The 16,832-nt window shown below is 36.3% G+C and overlaps 1 protein-coding gene across 5 annotated transcripts in view; it reads left to right on the forward strand.

The window, feature by feature from the left end:
* Positions 1 to 16,832, forward strand: part of LOC110451502 (gonadotropin-releasing hormone receptor-like) — a 120,460-nt gene that overhangs the window by 30,072 nt on the left and 73,556 nt on the right. For all 5 annotated transcript variants that reach the window (XM_021499556.1, XM_021499558.1, XM_021499554.1 and 2 more), the window contains exon 2: positions 6,092 to 6,296. In XM_021499556.1, the coding sequence (XP_021355231.1) occupies positions 6,092 to 6,296 (205 nt within the window). The remainder of the gene's footprint in view (positions 1 to 6,091; positions 6,297 to 16,832) is intronic.

Below are 16,832 nucleotides of genomic sequence, written 5' to 3' on the forward strand. Positions count from 1 at the left end.
TTGACATTGATGTATATTTTGTCTGTTTGTGTTAACACTGGGGTATATTTTGTCTGTTTGTGTTGACACAGGTATATTTTGTCTGTTTGTGTTGACACTGTGGTATATTTTGTCTGTTTTTGTTAACACTGGGGTATATTTTGTCTGTTTGTGTTGACACTGTTGTATATTTTGTCTGTTTGTGTTGACATTGATGTATATTTTGTCTGTTTGTATTGACACTGATGTATATTTTATTTGTTTGTGTTGACATTGNTATATTAACTTCAGCACCCCTGGATTGCGTCGGCATCTATCAATACTCGGCTGAAGCACATCTGTATTACCGGTATTATCCTCTCTTGAAGGAAACTACGTTCGCTTTATCAGAAATAAATGACAGCGGAATGGAAAACGCTTAGAGCTTTAAAGCAGAATGTAATCACTTCTATCTCTCTCGTAACAACGATATCTAAAATTGAGAGAACTTGAGTAGCTGGTTTATCATCAGTTCCTGTTCATTTTTTTTTGTCGTTTCGTCTTTGAGTTAGGATTTTGTATCTTTGTGTTGATGCTGTTTTGTCTCTTTAACTTGATATTGTGGTATGTTTTAACCGTGAGTGTAGACACTGTGGTATATTTTTGCCCGGTTTGTTGACACTGTGGTATATTTTGTCCCAGTGTGTTGACACTGTGGTATATTTCATCTGTGAGAGTTATGACTGTGGTATATTTTGTCCCGGTGTGTTGATACTGTGGTACATTTTCTCGGTGAGTGTTGACAATGTGGTATATTTTGTCCCAGTGTGTTGACACTGTGGTATATTTTATCCGTGAGAGGTGACACTGTGGTATATTTTGTCCCGGTGTGTTGATACTGTGGTAAATTTTCTCGGTGTGTGCTGAAAATGTGGTATATTTTAACTGTGGTATATTTTATCTGTTTGTGTTGACACTGAGGTTTATTTTGTCCCGGTGTGTTGTCACTGGGGTACATTTTTGCTGTTTGTGATGACACTGGGGTATATTTTGTTTGTGTGTGTTGACACTGTGGTATATTTTGTTTGTGTGTGTTGACACTGTGGTATATTTCGTTTGTGTGTGTTGACGCTGTGGTATATTTTGTCATAGTGTGTTGACACTGTGGTATATTTTGTCTATGTGTGTTGACACTGTGGTATATTTTGTTTTTGGTGTGTTGACACTGAGGTATTTTTTTTTAATCTGTGTGTGCTGACACTGAGGTATATTTTGGTCTGTGTGTGTTGACACTGGGGTATATTTTGTCATGGTGTGTTGACACTGAGGTATTTTTCTATCTGTATTGGTGTGTTGACACTGAGGTATAATTTGTCTGTGTGTGTTGACACTGAGGTATATTTTGTCTGTTTTTGTTGACACTATAGTATATTTTTCTTTGTGTTTTGACACTGAGGTATATTTTGTCGTGGTGTGTTGACACTGTGGTATATTTTATCTGTGTGTGTTGACACGGAGGTATATTTTGTCTGTTTTTGTTGACACTGTAGTATATTTTGCTGTGTGTTTTGACACTGCGGTATATTTTGTCATGATGTATTGACACTGTGGTATATTTTGTCATGGTGTGTTGACACAGTGTTATATTTTGTCTGTGTGTTTTGACACTGAGGTATATTTTGTCTGTTTTTGTTGACACTGTGGTATATTCTCGTTGATCAATTAAAAATCAAAAGATGGTGATACTCGTTCTCAAAATGTCGAATGAATCTAGACGGTCCACTATTAAAACAAAAAGGCCAAATTGACATGTGAAATATATGACGTCAAGAACTTCAAATTCAAAACATTTACGTAATCAATGAACTATTTTTACATTATAATTTTCTCTTGGCACATTTTTTCTTTAGGCAAAAAAAAATGAAATAATGGATGAGTTGTTATTAGATATCATTGATGCACAGCTTTCTAATGATAACCAAGTATGCTAAACATGGCCACAGCTAGCAAAAGAATTACCATAAATTTCCCGACGTCCTAGGCTCTAATTTTATCGTATCTTTCTTTATTATCAGAATGACGTCGACGTTATCGATCATTTCAGCTTAGTTAAGAGATTACACACATGATAATGCATTATTGACGTACATTCCTGTAAAGCACTCTCGCTGTAAATACCAATAAATCATTGTACCAAGGTCATGGTGTTCCGATCTAAGGAAATTTAACACGTGAGAGTGTCATCATTTTCTGTTTAAATTAATGCTGATGACATTCTGTATGTTGTCCTGTTAACGCGTCCAGGCTTACACAAGATACTTTATACATAAGGTTATTTTTGCTAGTGGTACCGTTTGCTAATCTGTGGTTGTACGAGCTACTCAACACGGCGTATTATCGCAGGCTCTGGGAGTTGCTGGTCAGTATTCCAACTTCTTACTACCATGCTCAGTTCCTTTAAATCAGTATCACAGTCCTATTGTCCCATTATATACTTCAAAAGTGGCATTAATGTTATTATAGGGTTTTTGAAGAACTTTTTTTTTATTATTTTCGTACATCCTTGCATCGAAGACGTGTGTTTTAAAAGGACGTTTGGATTTTCCAAATTTTTCCAATTCCAATTACCATACAAACCTTACCTAAATCAATGCCTTCGTTCTCAGATTATGGGAGATTTCTTTTCAAGAAAAGGCACATCGTGATGCAGATATATTGTTGTAAGCTATTTTAGAGCACATTTTGTGCAAAACTAGACGAACGTCTAAGATGAAATTAGTGTTTTCCGAAAAATATCAGGAGAGCCGGGTGCTCTGGTCAAATGACACCCGGATTAAGTGTCTTATGATAATATTTTTACCCATGCGTCAGAGTAAGTTATTATTTAAAACAAAAAAATGAGAGAAAAAAAACAAGAAAAGAAAAAAAAAACACAAACGAACAATTTCTTTCCTATACAGTCGATTCCAGTCTGATTTGCATCTCCGTCAATTCATCTTAAGAATTTCTGGTGGTTTTGTTTGTCCTACACCAATTAAATCATCATTCCTAGTAGACTTTCTTATATCGTCTTTTGAGGCTGAATTTATTATAGAACTTGCTAGGATTGGCAATAAAAACCTTGCCAAGTCTTCAATTTCACTTTCAGATATATCGACGATGTGCTTTAAAATCAATTTCTAACAAAAACGTTGTTGACCTAGATTGTATACAGTATAACAAAAACGTTGTTGACCTAGATTGTATATAACCAGAATCAATACCAATAAAAAAAACAGACACTTCTACATTCGCCGCATTCCTAGTGCTTTACTCGGAACATAACCAGCACGTTGACTTATATTACTACTAAGCTGTACGATAAGTACATATTTTCTGATTGTGAACATTCCCTTTCTTTATGATGATAGCCCTGCTTCTCCAAATTTGAAACATTGTACAGTTGATTCGGTAGTCAAGAGCATAGTCCGAATATCATAATTTATATTGTATATGCCCACTACTTACAGACAAACTGACACACAGAGTTTCGAGAAGCAGGTTTATGAAGACTACGGGCTTTATTGGTCACCCGCAGCGTTTCATTTGAAAATATTTCCTTTATATCCTTTTTTATATAGTTTCGATCACTACAAAAGCTCAATGATTGGTCTCGTTTAGTTTCACTCCGGTGTCATCACTTCTCGTGTTTGTGGGGTTTTTTTCTCCAGTAATACCGCCATGACATAAAAATGTACCATGAAATAAGCTCTTCCATGTTATGAATTATATTTTGTTTCATGTACTTTCTCTAAATATGACGTCAGAAAGAGGGCACTGTAAACCAATTTCCTTGTAATTGACAAATCTGGATCTTGTTTTATTTTAGATTCATAGAAGGTTTATCACACACGTCTCGAAGTATTCACTTTCTTTCGGCATACCGTTGGTGACATGTGGACATTTTATATTTGTTTTATCAATGTACTATTAAACAAAACTCATTTATAAACTCTGTTGCCATGGGATCTGCCACCTCACATGACAAAGTGCTAGATTTCGGGGTTCCTCAAGGGTCGGTGTTAGGACCAAGAAAATATTGTATGTACTCCAAACCGATTGGAGAGATTTGTCGTCGCCATAGCCTTCGCTATCACTGCTATGCTGATGACACACAAATTTACTTGGTCATAAAACCACAGGACAGTTGGAATACAGTCTCGGAAAGTCTGAAGCTTGTCTGACAGAAATCAGTATCTGGATGAACGCCAACATGCTTAAACTTAATCAGGAAAAGACGGAACTAATCGTCTTTTCCCCAAAGTGTCAGCAAACAATGGTTCTCCAGCTCAAGGTTGGTGCCAGAACTATTGAGACTGTTCCAGCTGTTAAAAACCTAGGGGTATACTTTGACAGTTCTCTGAACATGGAGAAACAAGTGAACGCTATTGCCAAATCCTGTTACTACCAGATCAGGAACATCGGCTGTATTCGGCAGTTTCTAACTGCAGATGCATGCAAGATTTTGGTGCATTCACTTGTTACCTCTCGGTTGGATTATGGTAACGCCCTGCTCTGTGGTATATCTGACAAACTAACTAGTCGTCTGCAGAGGGTTCAGAACACTGCAGCACGGCTAGTTACTCGTACTCGAAAGAGAGAGCACATCACACCTGCGCTTTATTCGTTGCACCGGTTACCTGTACGATACAGGTCGCAGTACAAAATTCTGGTATACACATACAAGGCATTGAATGAAACAGCTCCTCGGTATCTACAGGAACTTGTTACCCTGTATCAGCCGTCAAGATCACCGCGGTCGGAGTCAGAATCTTTGTTGTGTGTCCCAAAATCTCGTACTGTGACCTTTTGCACTTTACAATGGTGTTTATTATAGTTTTTTAGGGAATCCTGTTGCTGGGGGTTATTCGCAAGACAATTTGCCCTATTCCATTTAGCTTCTTTATCTGTATCTAGTTTTAATTATTTAGCTGTTTATTTGTTCGTCTATCGATCTACAACTATCTAGAACTACAAAAGTTTTGTTTTTTCACAAAACTTGATTGAAATTTAGAAGACAGGATTGATTAGAATCTTAAGTATTTCCTACATCTTATAGACATCCCAGAACTTAACGCTGCAACTTGCGACACCATTTCTGCTCCAAAATCCAATATATGCAATCTCAAAGTAATACTATCGGCGTTATTTTGATTTTGCTATTTGTAAACGTATTTCATCCTATTGTTTTAAGCTTATCTAATATTGATAACTTGCTATAAACAAAATGACCATTCATTAATCAACCTTTTGATCTTACCTCTATTTTCCCTTAAACTAGTAACACAATTGCTCTTCCAGTTAGCAGGTGTTGGTGTTGATTTGGCGACACAGTTATATTTAAATGAACATTCTTTTTTGCTTTTCCATATAATGCGCTTGCAGTATAGGGAACAAACCGGAAAGGAACTATTTTAATAATATCAAAGCTTGCTGGTTTTACAGTCATCATAGTTTAAAGTCCCATTATCATGTTAGAATCCGGTTTTAATTTCGCGGTCTACGTTCGCGCCTCCAAACAAATGGAATATCATACCGGCTACAAATGAATTGAGACATGTATCGTAAGGTTAAGATAAAATGGAAACGACTTTAAAATTTTTTTTGTTAATCATATTAATCAAAAACGCTAAAGTAAAGGAAATAGGCCCAAATATATAAGAAAAGGAGAAATTAGTACATTTCCCCCTGCACCGTTTATCATATCCTTAATTAACAACTTATTATTTTTACATCAAGGTCTTTATCTGTACAGACTTTTGTCGTCATCGCTCGAGGTTTACAGGTAAAAGGTTACATTTTACCGCTTTTGAAGAAAACACCTGGCCACTTTTGTGGTAAAAAGTAACAGTTTAATTAAAATAAAAGGTCCCTGTTCTAGACATGTGAACCCGTACACATTTCTACCTATTTCTATTTCTGTACTGTAAAAATGTTTATTTAGCGACCACAAATTTTAGCGTTTTAACAAATTTCAACAGATTCTTGCATTGTTGAATTGACGCACTCACTCTGTTTTGCAATAAAAATAACCAATTTACATTAAAAAAATGTATTATCAATGAATGTTATTTATGATTTTGGTTTTTTTCAGCTTCTTGTATTCAGCGTGCTTCGAGGACCGTTTAAAGAGGACTTCTATCAGTGTGTGGACATCGCCTCCTATCCTCACCCCCAGTACAAGTGGATGTACAACATCTTTTGTCTATTTGTACAGTTTATGATTCCTCTCGGCATCATGATAGCGGCCTATGGACTCATTTTTTGTACAATCTCCAGAAAATCTAAAGAATTCAGAGGTAAAAAACTTACTTTTAATTAATTTTACTTTCTATCACTGAGTCAGAAATCCTACAGAAAACCAAAACTGATGTGGGAAAATTGCACTTGAACTGTATGTACGTTATCATACTGAATCAGAAAACCTCAAAAACAAACTAAAAATTCAGAGGCAAAAATGCACTTTAATTATTTGTACTTTCTTATAGAAAAAGAAAAGTAAAAAATTAATTCAAATGCAAAAATGCACTTCAAATATTTACATTTTTTTACACAAGTGATCATCGTTTATATATACATGTCCGTACATATACATTTGAATTAAATCACATTTATTTTACTTCAAGCGGTATGCAGCCGTTTGTAATCTGATGCAAACACTTCATTTTGCACATGAACCGACCCCAATAGCTACACCTTGTTTATTTGGTATTTTGTTTTGTTTTTGTCGACGCCAGTTAAATTAAAAGTTTGAAAGCTTGTTTTGTGAAAAACACGAATGTTGAATTTACAATGTATTCTTGTTTCCTATTTGAAATTAATCATTCTGATTTACAGACACAAATTGTTAAACTGCTATTGGATATGGGTTTCAACGCAATGTTACCTAGCGGTGCAGGTGATATGCGTACAGAGAGGTCAAGTCTACGTTACAAAATGTGTTTCTAAATAAACAGAGCGGATTAAAGCTTTAAATCGACCTGTACAAAATCATAGGTGCAGCGTCGGATTGCAATTTCCGCTTTTAACCAAGATTTACATGTACTAGAGCTTGACCTATGAAGTCTGCTTGAATTTCCATTTGCGATAAGTAGAAAGGAAACCTTACACAGTCTCACTTTTTTTGTTTCTTTGTCGTTGAGCCTTGTATAAGTAAAAGTACAATATATATACTGCAGTATCTTTTTTCAGCGTCCAAACCATTATTCCATGAAGCCCACTTTAAGATCTTGGTAGATATATTTACATACTTTTACGTATATTTACATACATCTACATACTTAATTGATAGTTATCAACTTTCTAAATATAAGGCTTTCGAAAATGAACAGCTGAGGTATTACAGTGTGCGTGTCGTCTTTACAAACGACATCAGTGACCTTTCTCGGCGGCATAGGAATTGACACTGATTGCATTCATACGCATTGTATCTAGAAGTGTTTATTAGCGGATTTGCAGCGGATTTGTAAAATATGTTTACGATATTCAGTGCAAAGACAAAAAAGCTTGGTCTTTAATACTTTAACTAACATGTACGTTTATACATTATGATTAAAAATCGAATGATTACTAAGCATACTTTACCTGGTGGAAAAAATGTATCAATTGCGTATAGGATGGTATAATATTATTGTCATACGGGTTTGACTGAGAAAGGAAGCAATTAATTCAAAACCAATGTGCTGCCATTTCACATGCCTCCTCTTGATGCGTGGCGTTATTCTCAATTTTGCTTCCGTTTCAGAAACATTGAATTACCAAGATATTTTTTACATCTGTTACTGACAAAAAATCAAATTCCCTTGCGCAAATAACACACCGATAAACTTCATTCTTATCTGTACTGTCAGTGAAAATATAAACTCGTTACTGTTTACGTATGGTTAGGGTTCGTACTCCCAGAGGTAGCACAAATCACGACAGCAAAATAGTTCGGCACCGTTTACTTTCAGGAGAGCTCTGTAACGCCCATTTGCTATTGCACGTAACTTGCTGATAGTGTCATTTTCATTTTTAGGGAGATTTAATGGAAAATGAATGCACATTGTTATTTTAATGTATATGTCGCTAAATAATTGTAAATCAATATGACTTCAGCAACAAAAATGATATATTAAAGTATTTTCAAATGATTTTAATACCAAGCGCACACAATCCGAATGAAGGATTTTAAACACCACCACGCACGTGCCTTACATACGCAGAGTTTGCAATTTGGTTTTCGTTCATGATCAGGTTTTACAATGTCCATGTAGCCAGGTTTATTAGCATAATGGTTAATGTATCTTCAGTGAAAATATCATATTCTTGACAGTGATTAAAGCTTCAAATATTGTCTAGAGTGGAATATTTTGAATCTCAAGACGTGCGTATTATGTTCTGAATTTTAATGAATGTGGAAATATTGCTCATATCAAATTTACCATCAATGGGTATTTATGTTAACGAAGAATTCAAAACATTTGTGACAAATTTATTTTTTGAAATATTTGTAATTTGAGTTTTTAGGTGGATATTTATTCTAACTACTTAGTATATGATTCTACTATTGGATTCTTGGCAGTTTTTTCATAGGTTACATGTATCAAATTATCGAACGCACGATTCATTTATAGGTATTTGAGATGTTCGATAGGACGTATGTCCCTTTTGGAGCATGCTGGTTACTGTACATGTAACACTTATTCTTCATCAATCTGTATCACTCAAAACAGTTTGTTGTAAGTTTGTCCATCAGCTTTTGAAAAACATATCGGACATCACTTTATTTGAAGCAAGACCGTGGATATCGAATCAACAAAGACATGCGAACAGTGTAAATAGGGAAGCGCGGATGTTACTATCAAGGAAGGGAAAATTACCGATCAAAAATTGAAATCGTCACTTTTAGGTAAATAGATTTCGGACACGTGTGGAGAGGGGAAAAGTCGTACAAGACATAAACTTGCTTTATACAGAAGGTCACTAGAGTAGGTTTGAATGTACACATCACCACTAGAACTCAACTTTTCTAATGTAATACAATGCCGTCTTTAAAATACACGGAATAATGCTATATTATATTTATCATTCTTTAAAGTAATTACTCAAATTAAGAAAATATAACGCCTGTCATGTTATCTTTACAAGAGATTATGCACCAAAACGTTAATTATCCTAAATGCATTGAAGTTCCGACAATATTTATATTTTGAAAAAGAAAACATAAAAAGAGCTTACTCTAGCACAAATTCCCGTTAAGCGCACGCCTGTGTTTATTTATACATTCTGTAATATATTAGTGGCAGTATTGAATGTTGTATAAAAAATCGAAAGATTCATCCGAAAAAAAGCGTCTGTGTTGTAGGTGGTAAAGGTTATCGCCCTTGAGACTGTGTTATCGCCCTTGAAGCTTGTTTATTGCTTTTAACCACTTCGATCAACACTGTTATAAGCGCTAATTGCTTTATAAGCCAAATTAAACTTTCATTTCCATAAGCAGCATCCGATGACTTAGATTTTTGATTTCTGTTATCGAAATCCCTAAACTACAAAAACTGCTCACGGTTGTTCCTACCTTTAGATCTGTCGGACAATTGATGAGAGTAACACTCAATAAATGCTTTAAAGCAATCCGATATTCTGCTAATTATACACTCAGTATACGCTAATCAGGTCAGCCGTGACCTTGATGATGGAAATGACCTTGATGCGGAGCTGTATTTGATTAAATGAAGATCGTAATTCAGTTAGTTGTTAATGAAAACCACACCTAATATCTTGATTATCGGTAAGAGCTTGTACAGCACAGACAATGCATGCTACATACATTGGTTGTTGGGCCCGTTTGCACTCTTGTCGATAACGCTTGGACGATCATTACGTAAGTTGGTGTTGATCCTTCATGCTACGATAGTGATTACTAAGAGTATATTTACTGCACAGTGCAGCTATTTTCACTGTATTAAAGCGTGCATGTTGGTTGTTTTAAATAAAACAAGATATGTTATGTGATATAGTGTTCACAGGCAACAGAGACAAGGGCAGATAACTAATTATATCGTTACAGTTTTGGCGCTGTGTTTCATTTGTGAATCTCTGTGTTTTGTTTGATAGTTGGGTTTACATGTAAAATCATAAGACTTAAAAACACCATTTCAATAAATATAAAAAATAAGTTGGAAATCCAGTCGTGTCTAATTCCGTATACTTTTTTGACTGTTTTCTTATTTAGAATACACCGACATGTTATGCCTCGCTAGTCACAACATCCGGTTAGCGATGTGCATTCGATCTTATAGTATAGTAATTGTGGTACGGCGCCTATGTAAACACGAAACCATACGGAAATTATCGCGATACACTTTTGAAATCCCAATAATCTTTCGTTGTGCGGGTTATCAAATGTGTTATTACATGATACTGCGGCTCTAAATCTCAATTGGCATCCACAAGAGCACAGCGTGATACAACACACACAGATAATCGCTTGGCTGACGCAGCAGACAGGTGGCGAACTGTGTATAAGTCTATGGTGGCTTATAATTGACATTGCGTTATTTCGGTTTTTTGATTATTATTTTTTCGTCGCTAAACACAGTGATTTTTATTTATAAAATATCATTTTTTATTCATTTCCCGAGAAAAAATAGGTTCTAGCTATTAATTTACCGCCAAATAAGATTCCATTGTCGTTATTTCATAGCGGACTAAGAACTTCTCGATATTATTTCCGCTACGAAATGACAAAATAACGATAAAATACTATACTTGAACCACGAAATAACTTTTGTAGGTCAATGCTTACTGCATAATTACATGTATTTTGCCTTTTTGCTCGACGTATTTTTGCCTAAGGAATCAACGACACTATGGAGAGTAAAATAAGATGTCGTTATTTTGCCGCGAAAACCCCCGAAATAACGACATTTTATAATGTAAAATTATTATCTTCCGCGGAGAACAAACGAATAACGAAATGACACATATCAGCCACCATTGTTTTTCCAGGATATCGATGCAGCCTCCTACAGTTCTAATAAGGACTTTCTTTATTGACAGCGGTAATCGCGCGAGACGAGTTATATTAACGAGATTTTAAAGGTTTTGAGATTTTGAACTAAGTTTCCGGCCGACTTGTTTGTTTTTGTCAAAGGTAACCTTAATATTAATAATGAAATCACATCTAAAAAAAATATCAAAAACTAAAATTTATGTCATCAAAAGCAACAAAAAGAAAATTAGTGTTTGATTAATATCTAAATTTTTCCCGATTTAGACGATTCGACGAGTAATTTATTGGTGCTAAAAAAATTGATTTGATTTTTGGATATTTTGCTCTGAATCGCATTTTTTTTATCAAAATAAAGGCAAAATTCGATGCATAAAAAATAATCCAAATTATTGAAATATGCAAATGTTTCCTTTCATTGTTAATATGCACGAAAATAAACCCATTGAGTTGAAGATTGTGCATCCGTTTTCAGACGCATGCCTGTATACAATACAGTGTTGGACACGGAAGTCTTAAAAGCATCAACCTACAAACTGTCACGTCCAGTGACCAAATATATACACAGGCTTTGCTAATGAAGGACGTGCGCATGCACAGATATATTTACCATTATTAGGCGGCATAAACCCGTTGTTAAAAGAGATGTCATACGATAACCCACAGCTGCGTTTTATTCGTGGACAAAGCATGTTCTGTTCGTCGGTTTTAGATCATTATCTGCAGCCGCTCCCAAATATCGTCTTGTCACGGACACGGAATTCCGAGTCAACGCAATGCTTGTCAGTGTATTACAAGTGTTAATCTATTCATTCAGATAGACGCAGAGTTAATTAAGCTGGGGCGATTCTGCACTGTTTTTGCTGCCAGAATGAAGCGTTTTAATTCCTCTTGCATCAATGCTAACCAGAAACGATGGGAGCTGATGTCCGTTCTTTTTCCAAATTAAAGTATTCCTTTAATTGGTGAATTGAATCGACATTTCTTGCAAATTGCGTTGGAGAATGTTTAATTAACGACTGTCATAGTCAATTATGCGATTCAAGCATTTTCTTGATTAAGGTATTGTCGCTATATCTCAGTTCTTCGTGTAGGCGGACACCGCTTGCGGCGCTGACTTCCGCTTGTCTTGCTTGGGCCCCTTGTTTCGCCTGTCTGAACAGTGGCTTACGTTGCCTTTGTCACTGCACTGGTTCTCACTTTGAAGATTTGATTTGAATTTGACCTGCATTGACATATTTTGGATTTGGCCTACATTTCCATTAGTTCGATTTTATCTTAATTTACAAGGCAAGAGTCGTCGATAAAGTAGTAGACCTGCTATTATGCTCTGTGACTTTTTTATGACCTTCAAGTAATTATATAAAAAAAAATGTACTTTGCTCTTGGTTCAGGAGTTTTGAGTTAGAGTTAATGTTGTGCTTAACCTTTGGTATTCTCTTGTTTTTCGCCCTGGTTTCAGCGATTTCGTATTCGAAATGTGGTTATGGTGACTCTTCGTTATTCTCTTGTTGCTTCTGTCAATGTTAATTGTAATTTTTTATCCTTCTTAAGTTTCTGTTTTTTCTGCTTGTCTCGAGGCTGACATTCATTATTTACCTTTTAACATTCCTCATATCATTGGTCACAAAGGCGCTTATGTTTCACGTAGAGTGGCAATTCCAGGCGCATTAAAAAATTCTGAAGGTGTGAATCGAGAGGAAGAATCGTTAACGTTCCTAGTGGTTCTGCCTTTAAAATCCTGACCACTTAACGTCTGGTTTATCCATGGGTACCCAGTCGATAGCATTTTTATAGACATTATTAACACTTTGTCGCTTTCATTGTTGCGCTGACGCTCTTGGTGTTTTATCTTTTGTCTATCCGCGCACATAGTACGTGTTTCAATTTGCTTTGGGGGTCACGTTTTGTTTTTGATTGTAACTCATCATATCGTGTGGTCCTTATTTGTGCCATGTTCACTCTAGGGTTTTGGCGACACTTCCTTCGTAAGACAATTATCTCATCCATGTTCCTTGGTAAGTATTTTGTTGTAATTAAATAGAGGATTTATAATAAAACCATTGCTAATACGAACATGTCAGCTTCCGTATACATTGTATAGGAGAAATTACTTGCTTCCACTTTGCTGACTTATCTTGTCGGCTCTAAGCGGGGAAAGCTCGTTCCCTCATCGAATTTGTTTTGTGCGCTTGTTGGTGATCAATCATTGGCACGCACAGGTAATTTAACGCCTTGTAAAACAATAATGGTGTATTGGAAATAAGCTACTGTTCATCCTCTGCAGGCTCAGGGGAAGTAAGTATATGTAAAAGCCTCATGTATCAGCGATAATCACGTTGCATGATTCTATGTCGCTACTAGTGTCGGACCCCTGCAGAATCGAGTGTTCTCTGTGTTCTGCTATGGAGACATCGAAGAAATAAAAATTGACCAGCTTTTTATCTTCTAATAGAAACAAACGAGGGGTGCAAATTGTGGCCTTATGACCCCTGTTGCTCAAAGGTTGGTCAACTTTAACCAGTAATTAGTGAAAAGCACAAAGTGAGGCACGGTAGTCAAGTGACTTGTTGACTAATAGCAAAAACCCTATATCCACGGATGATAATTTGTGAACCGCTTTAAAACGACCTACAAACTAGATTGTGATAAAGCGGTATATAAGAACTTCGAATTATTATTATTATTAAAAGTTCAAATCATTGTCACTTATAAATAAGTGTTTAACCAAAAACTAATCATGTAAATACATCAATATAATCTTTCCTGGCAAATCTGTAGATGTTAAATAATCTCGGATGTCTATGGTTTTCTCGTAATGATATTTCCTCTAACCACCTGTTTACTCTCATAAAGCTTGTAGTGGCCCTGGTGGCTTTTACCGATAAGTGTTTATTTGGCGTATGTATGTACCTTAGGGTTAGGCGACCATGATATGACATGAAATTAAGGTCAGCACGGAGACCGCTCAGATGTATAAAAGGGTAAAGAGGGAACACTAAATAGTAAATAACAACTTTTTAAATTAAAATGCATGATATATTTAGCACATATTTATAGTTTTGATGTACATGTATAACATTTATGCATATGATAAATATGACCGAAAAAAACAAAGTTGATACACGTAGGTCTCTGAGACCTGGTACACTGTAATATATCGGTTTTACCATGTCAACTCAACGATATAGTCTTAATATATTTTGTGCCAAAATACACATTACAACCATACAATAAACTTACTAAATGGCATTTATAAATATCTAAACCCAAACATCAAGAAATCGGGACATACGCGTAACGGCATAACCTGAAGATAATTTATGCAAAAGTAAAGCTTATCGATGATAGCAATAAAAAACTCTAGATTGCTAGTTCTCCCTGTACCGATAACTCCTGTTCTGTACCTTTTTTAGTCCAGGTTCTTTAACCTTTTCGCACTCATTCTCCTTACACACCTACCACCTAGGTTCCTATTTCTTTATTGGATCGCTGTAATGTGTTGACGGGCCATTTATACTGATACCGTTTTATAGAAAAGATATTCGATTATTCACACGAATTATACACACTCCGTCAGAGATACAGTTACTACAGTTTTATTTCGCCAAACCCTGATAACTGAATCAAAAGTGACATATAATGTTACGTTTAACACTTGAGTTCGTGCTAATCGAAAACACATAACTATTCTTCCTATTTCTAGGCTGTTTTCGTTTAAACGGTTGAACCGGTTGGACCAAAGTTGTTCGTAGTAATATGATGATGCTTGCAGGCGAGCCTTGACAAAGCCTTGCAAGGCCTGCATAAACATTTGCAGGTCCGCCAGGATTTATACCCGAAAATGTTACATTTAAAGACGGACAAACCGGTTGTTCGGCATAAACGAACCGGCCCCTAGTCTTTAAATTACATATTTATTTTTGGGGTAACATTAAATTACGACTTGTGGACCCAACTATCAGGATCCGCCACACGTTACTACTGAATTAAGGGGATGTAACGACCTCGGGATCACCTCCCTACGTTTGTGGAAGAACTTTGAAGTGAACTACTTGTCCACTAAGCATGAGGTTGTTGGTAACCGACACATCATCCACGACTTCACAGACAACTTCATAAATGGTGCAAAAGGAAATGCAGGAAGCATCATAACAGGCGTCACTCAGAGAGCGCTTATCCATCAGGAACACATGGGTTCTACGATGATGTTTTATATAACAATATATTTTATATTTCTCGTGTGTTCTTTGTTCCTTATTGTGTATTTTGTATTGACTTTTGAGTGCTGGTCTTGTCCTTGTTTCGTGCTTGCTCACGTCTGGATTTTCCCTTTATAACTCGGAGCTCCGAATTTATCCTTATCCGTACGTGCGTGCGTGCATCTTGTTACTCCATTCAGAACTGTATATTAATTTGCGATAAACAACTCCTCCAGCACACGTAATTTTTATCTTTATTAGTCGTCCTACTCTGAACATTACTTGGCCTCTTAAGTGACGCTGATTAGCCGAGATAGATCCAAAGTGTTACTTACATCTTAGTCCTAGGAATCTCCCCGACGCCTTATATACATCATCAATTCCCGCTAATCCCGTCCGGGGACGCGTAATTTAATTATGGACATGTTTTGCCGCTTCCAGTCAATTATAGACGTTTACCACCATGAATTCTGTGTCCTTCGGGAATATACGGAAACTTTTCCTGATTTCTGTGAGACTGGTCTGATCGCTCGTGATTAACGTTCTACACTTGGAGTCTGTGTATGTAAATATGACTGATTTATTTGGCCGAGTTCGTCTATAGCATGCACAGCACGCGATGTATTTAGGTATTTAGGCCAACGGTAATCTCCATGAAATTTGGGACACGCATTAATTTTGGACATTGCACACTTATCAGGCAGTTTTTTTTACTCGAGATAAAAAAAAGTAATGACAGAATAAAGAACCTTCCTGCGCATCTGGTCCCAGTGCAGTTTTACTCTCAGGGAGCTGTTGGGGATTTATTTGTGTTTTATGTTTTGTTTTCTTAAAACTTTCACAAAAGAATGATTATCTTTCCAGAAATGCCTAGTTAAAGCCATATTCATACCGGTAGAATGTTTCTAGTGTGAGGTAACAGTGTTTGGCTGGGGCACGGGGATCTTGTAATGGGCCGGGGTTTCTACTACAATTCACGTCGATATATCAACTACTCAGTTAATGGTGTTCCCCCATAGTTATCAGCAGGGGATGTTTAATACTAGAGGATAACTATTTCTAGATAACTGGAACGTAAGAACACATTCCACAGGCCTTGCAGGGTTATAGGAAGTAGACCATGTTCCGAACCCGTGCCATTCTACATTTATCCTTAAGCTGTCTCTCTCCGCATTCAGAGGTAGCACGTTGACCAAATGGCGCTACAATGATGCTATGTTTTCGAAAACAAAAGTGAAATTCTCTACTGTTTCGCCTGCATTGGGACATGGATCCTCAACTTTTAAGTGTTTACTTTAAAAAATCATAAGGTCTTCACAACGTCTTGCTCTGTTTCCACTCGATATATGTATCTAGCTAAATGTAATATCTCCGACTTTTGACTCACTGACTGTTGATGCTATTTTATCAATGGACACACGATATTAAAGTCATTAAAGTATTTTGGATGTTCAATTAGTAGCACATACATGATTGAACACTATATGTTTATGGGCGTATTTGGTCGAGTGGTTAACAGTCCGGCCTTCCACGCAGGCGGCCAAGGTTCGATCCCCGAAGTCGTCGTACGCATGAAATATTCAGAGAAAGTGTTTTTCTCCTGCTCACATAATTCTAACATCCCAGGTGGAGTATAAAATGGT

The sequence above is a fragment of the Mizuhopecten yessoensis genome, unplaced genomic scaffold, assembly GCF_002113885.1.
Source record: "Mizuhopecten yessoensis strain PY_sf001 unplaced genomic scaffold, ASM211388v2 scaffold6111, whole genome shotgun sequence".
In the NCBI taxonomy this organism is placed as follows: domain Eukaryota; kingdom Metazoa; phylum Mollusca; class Bivalvia; order Pectinida; family Pectinidae; genus Mizuhopecten; species Mizuhopecten yessoensis.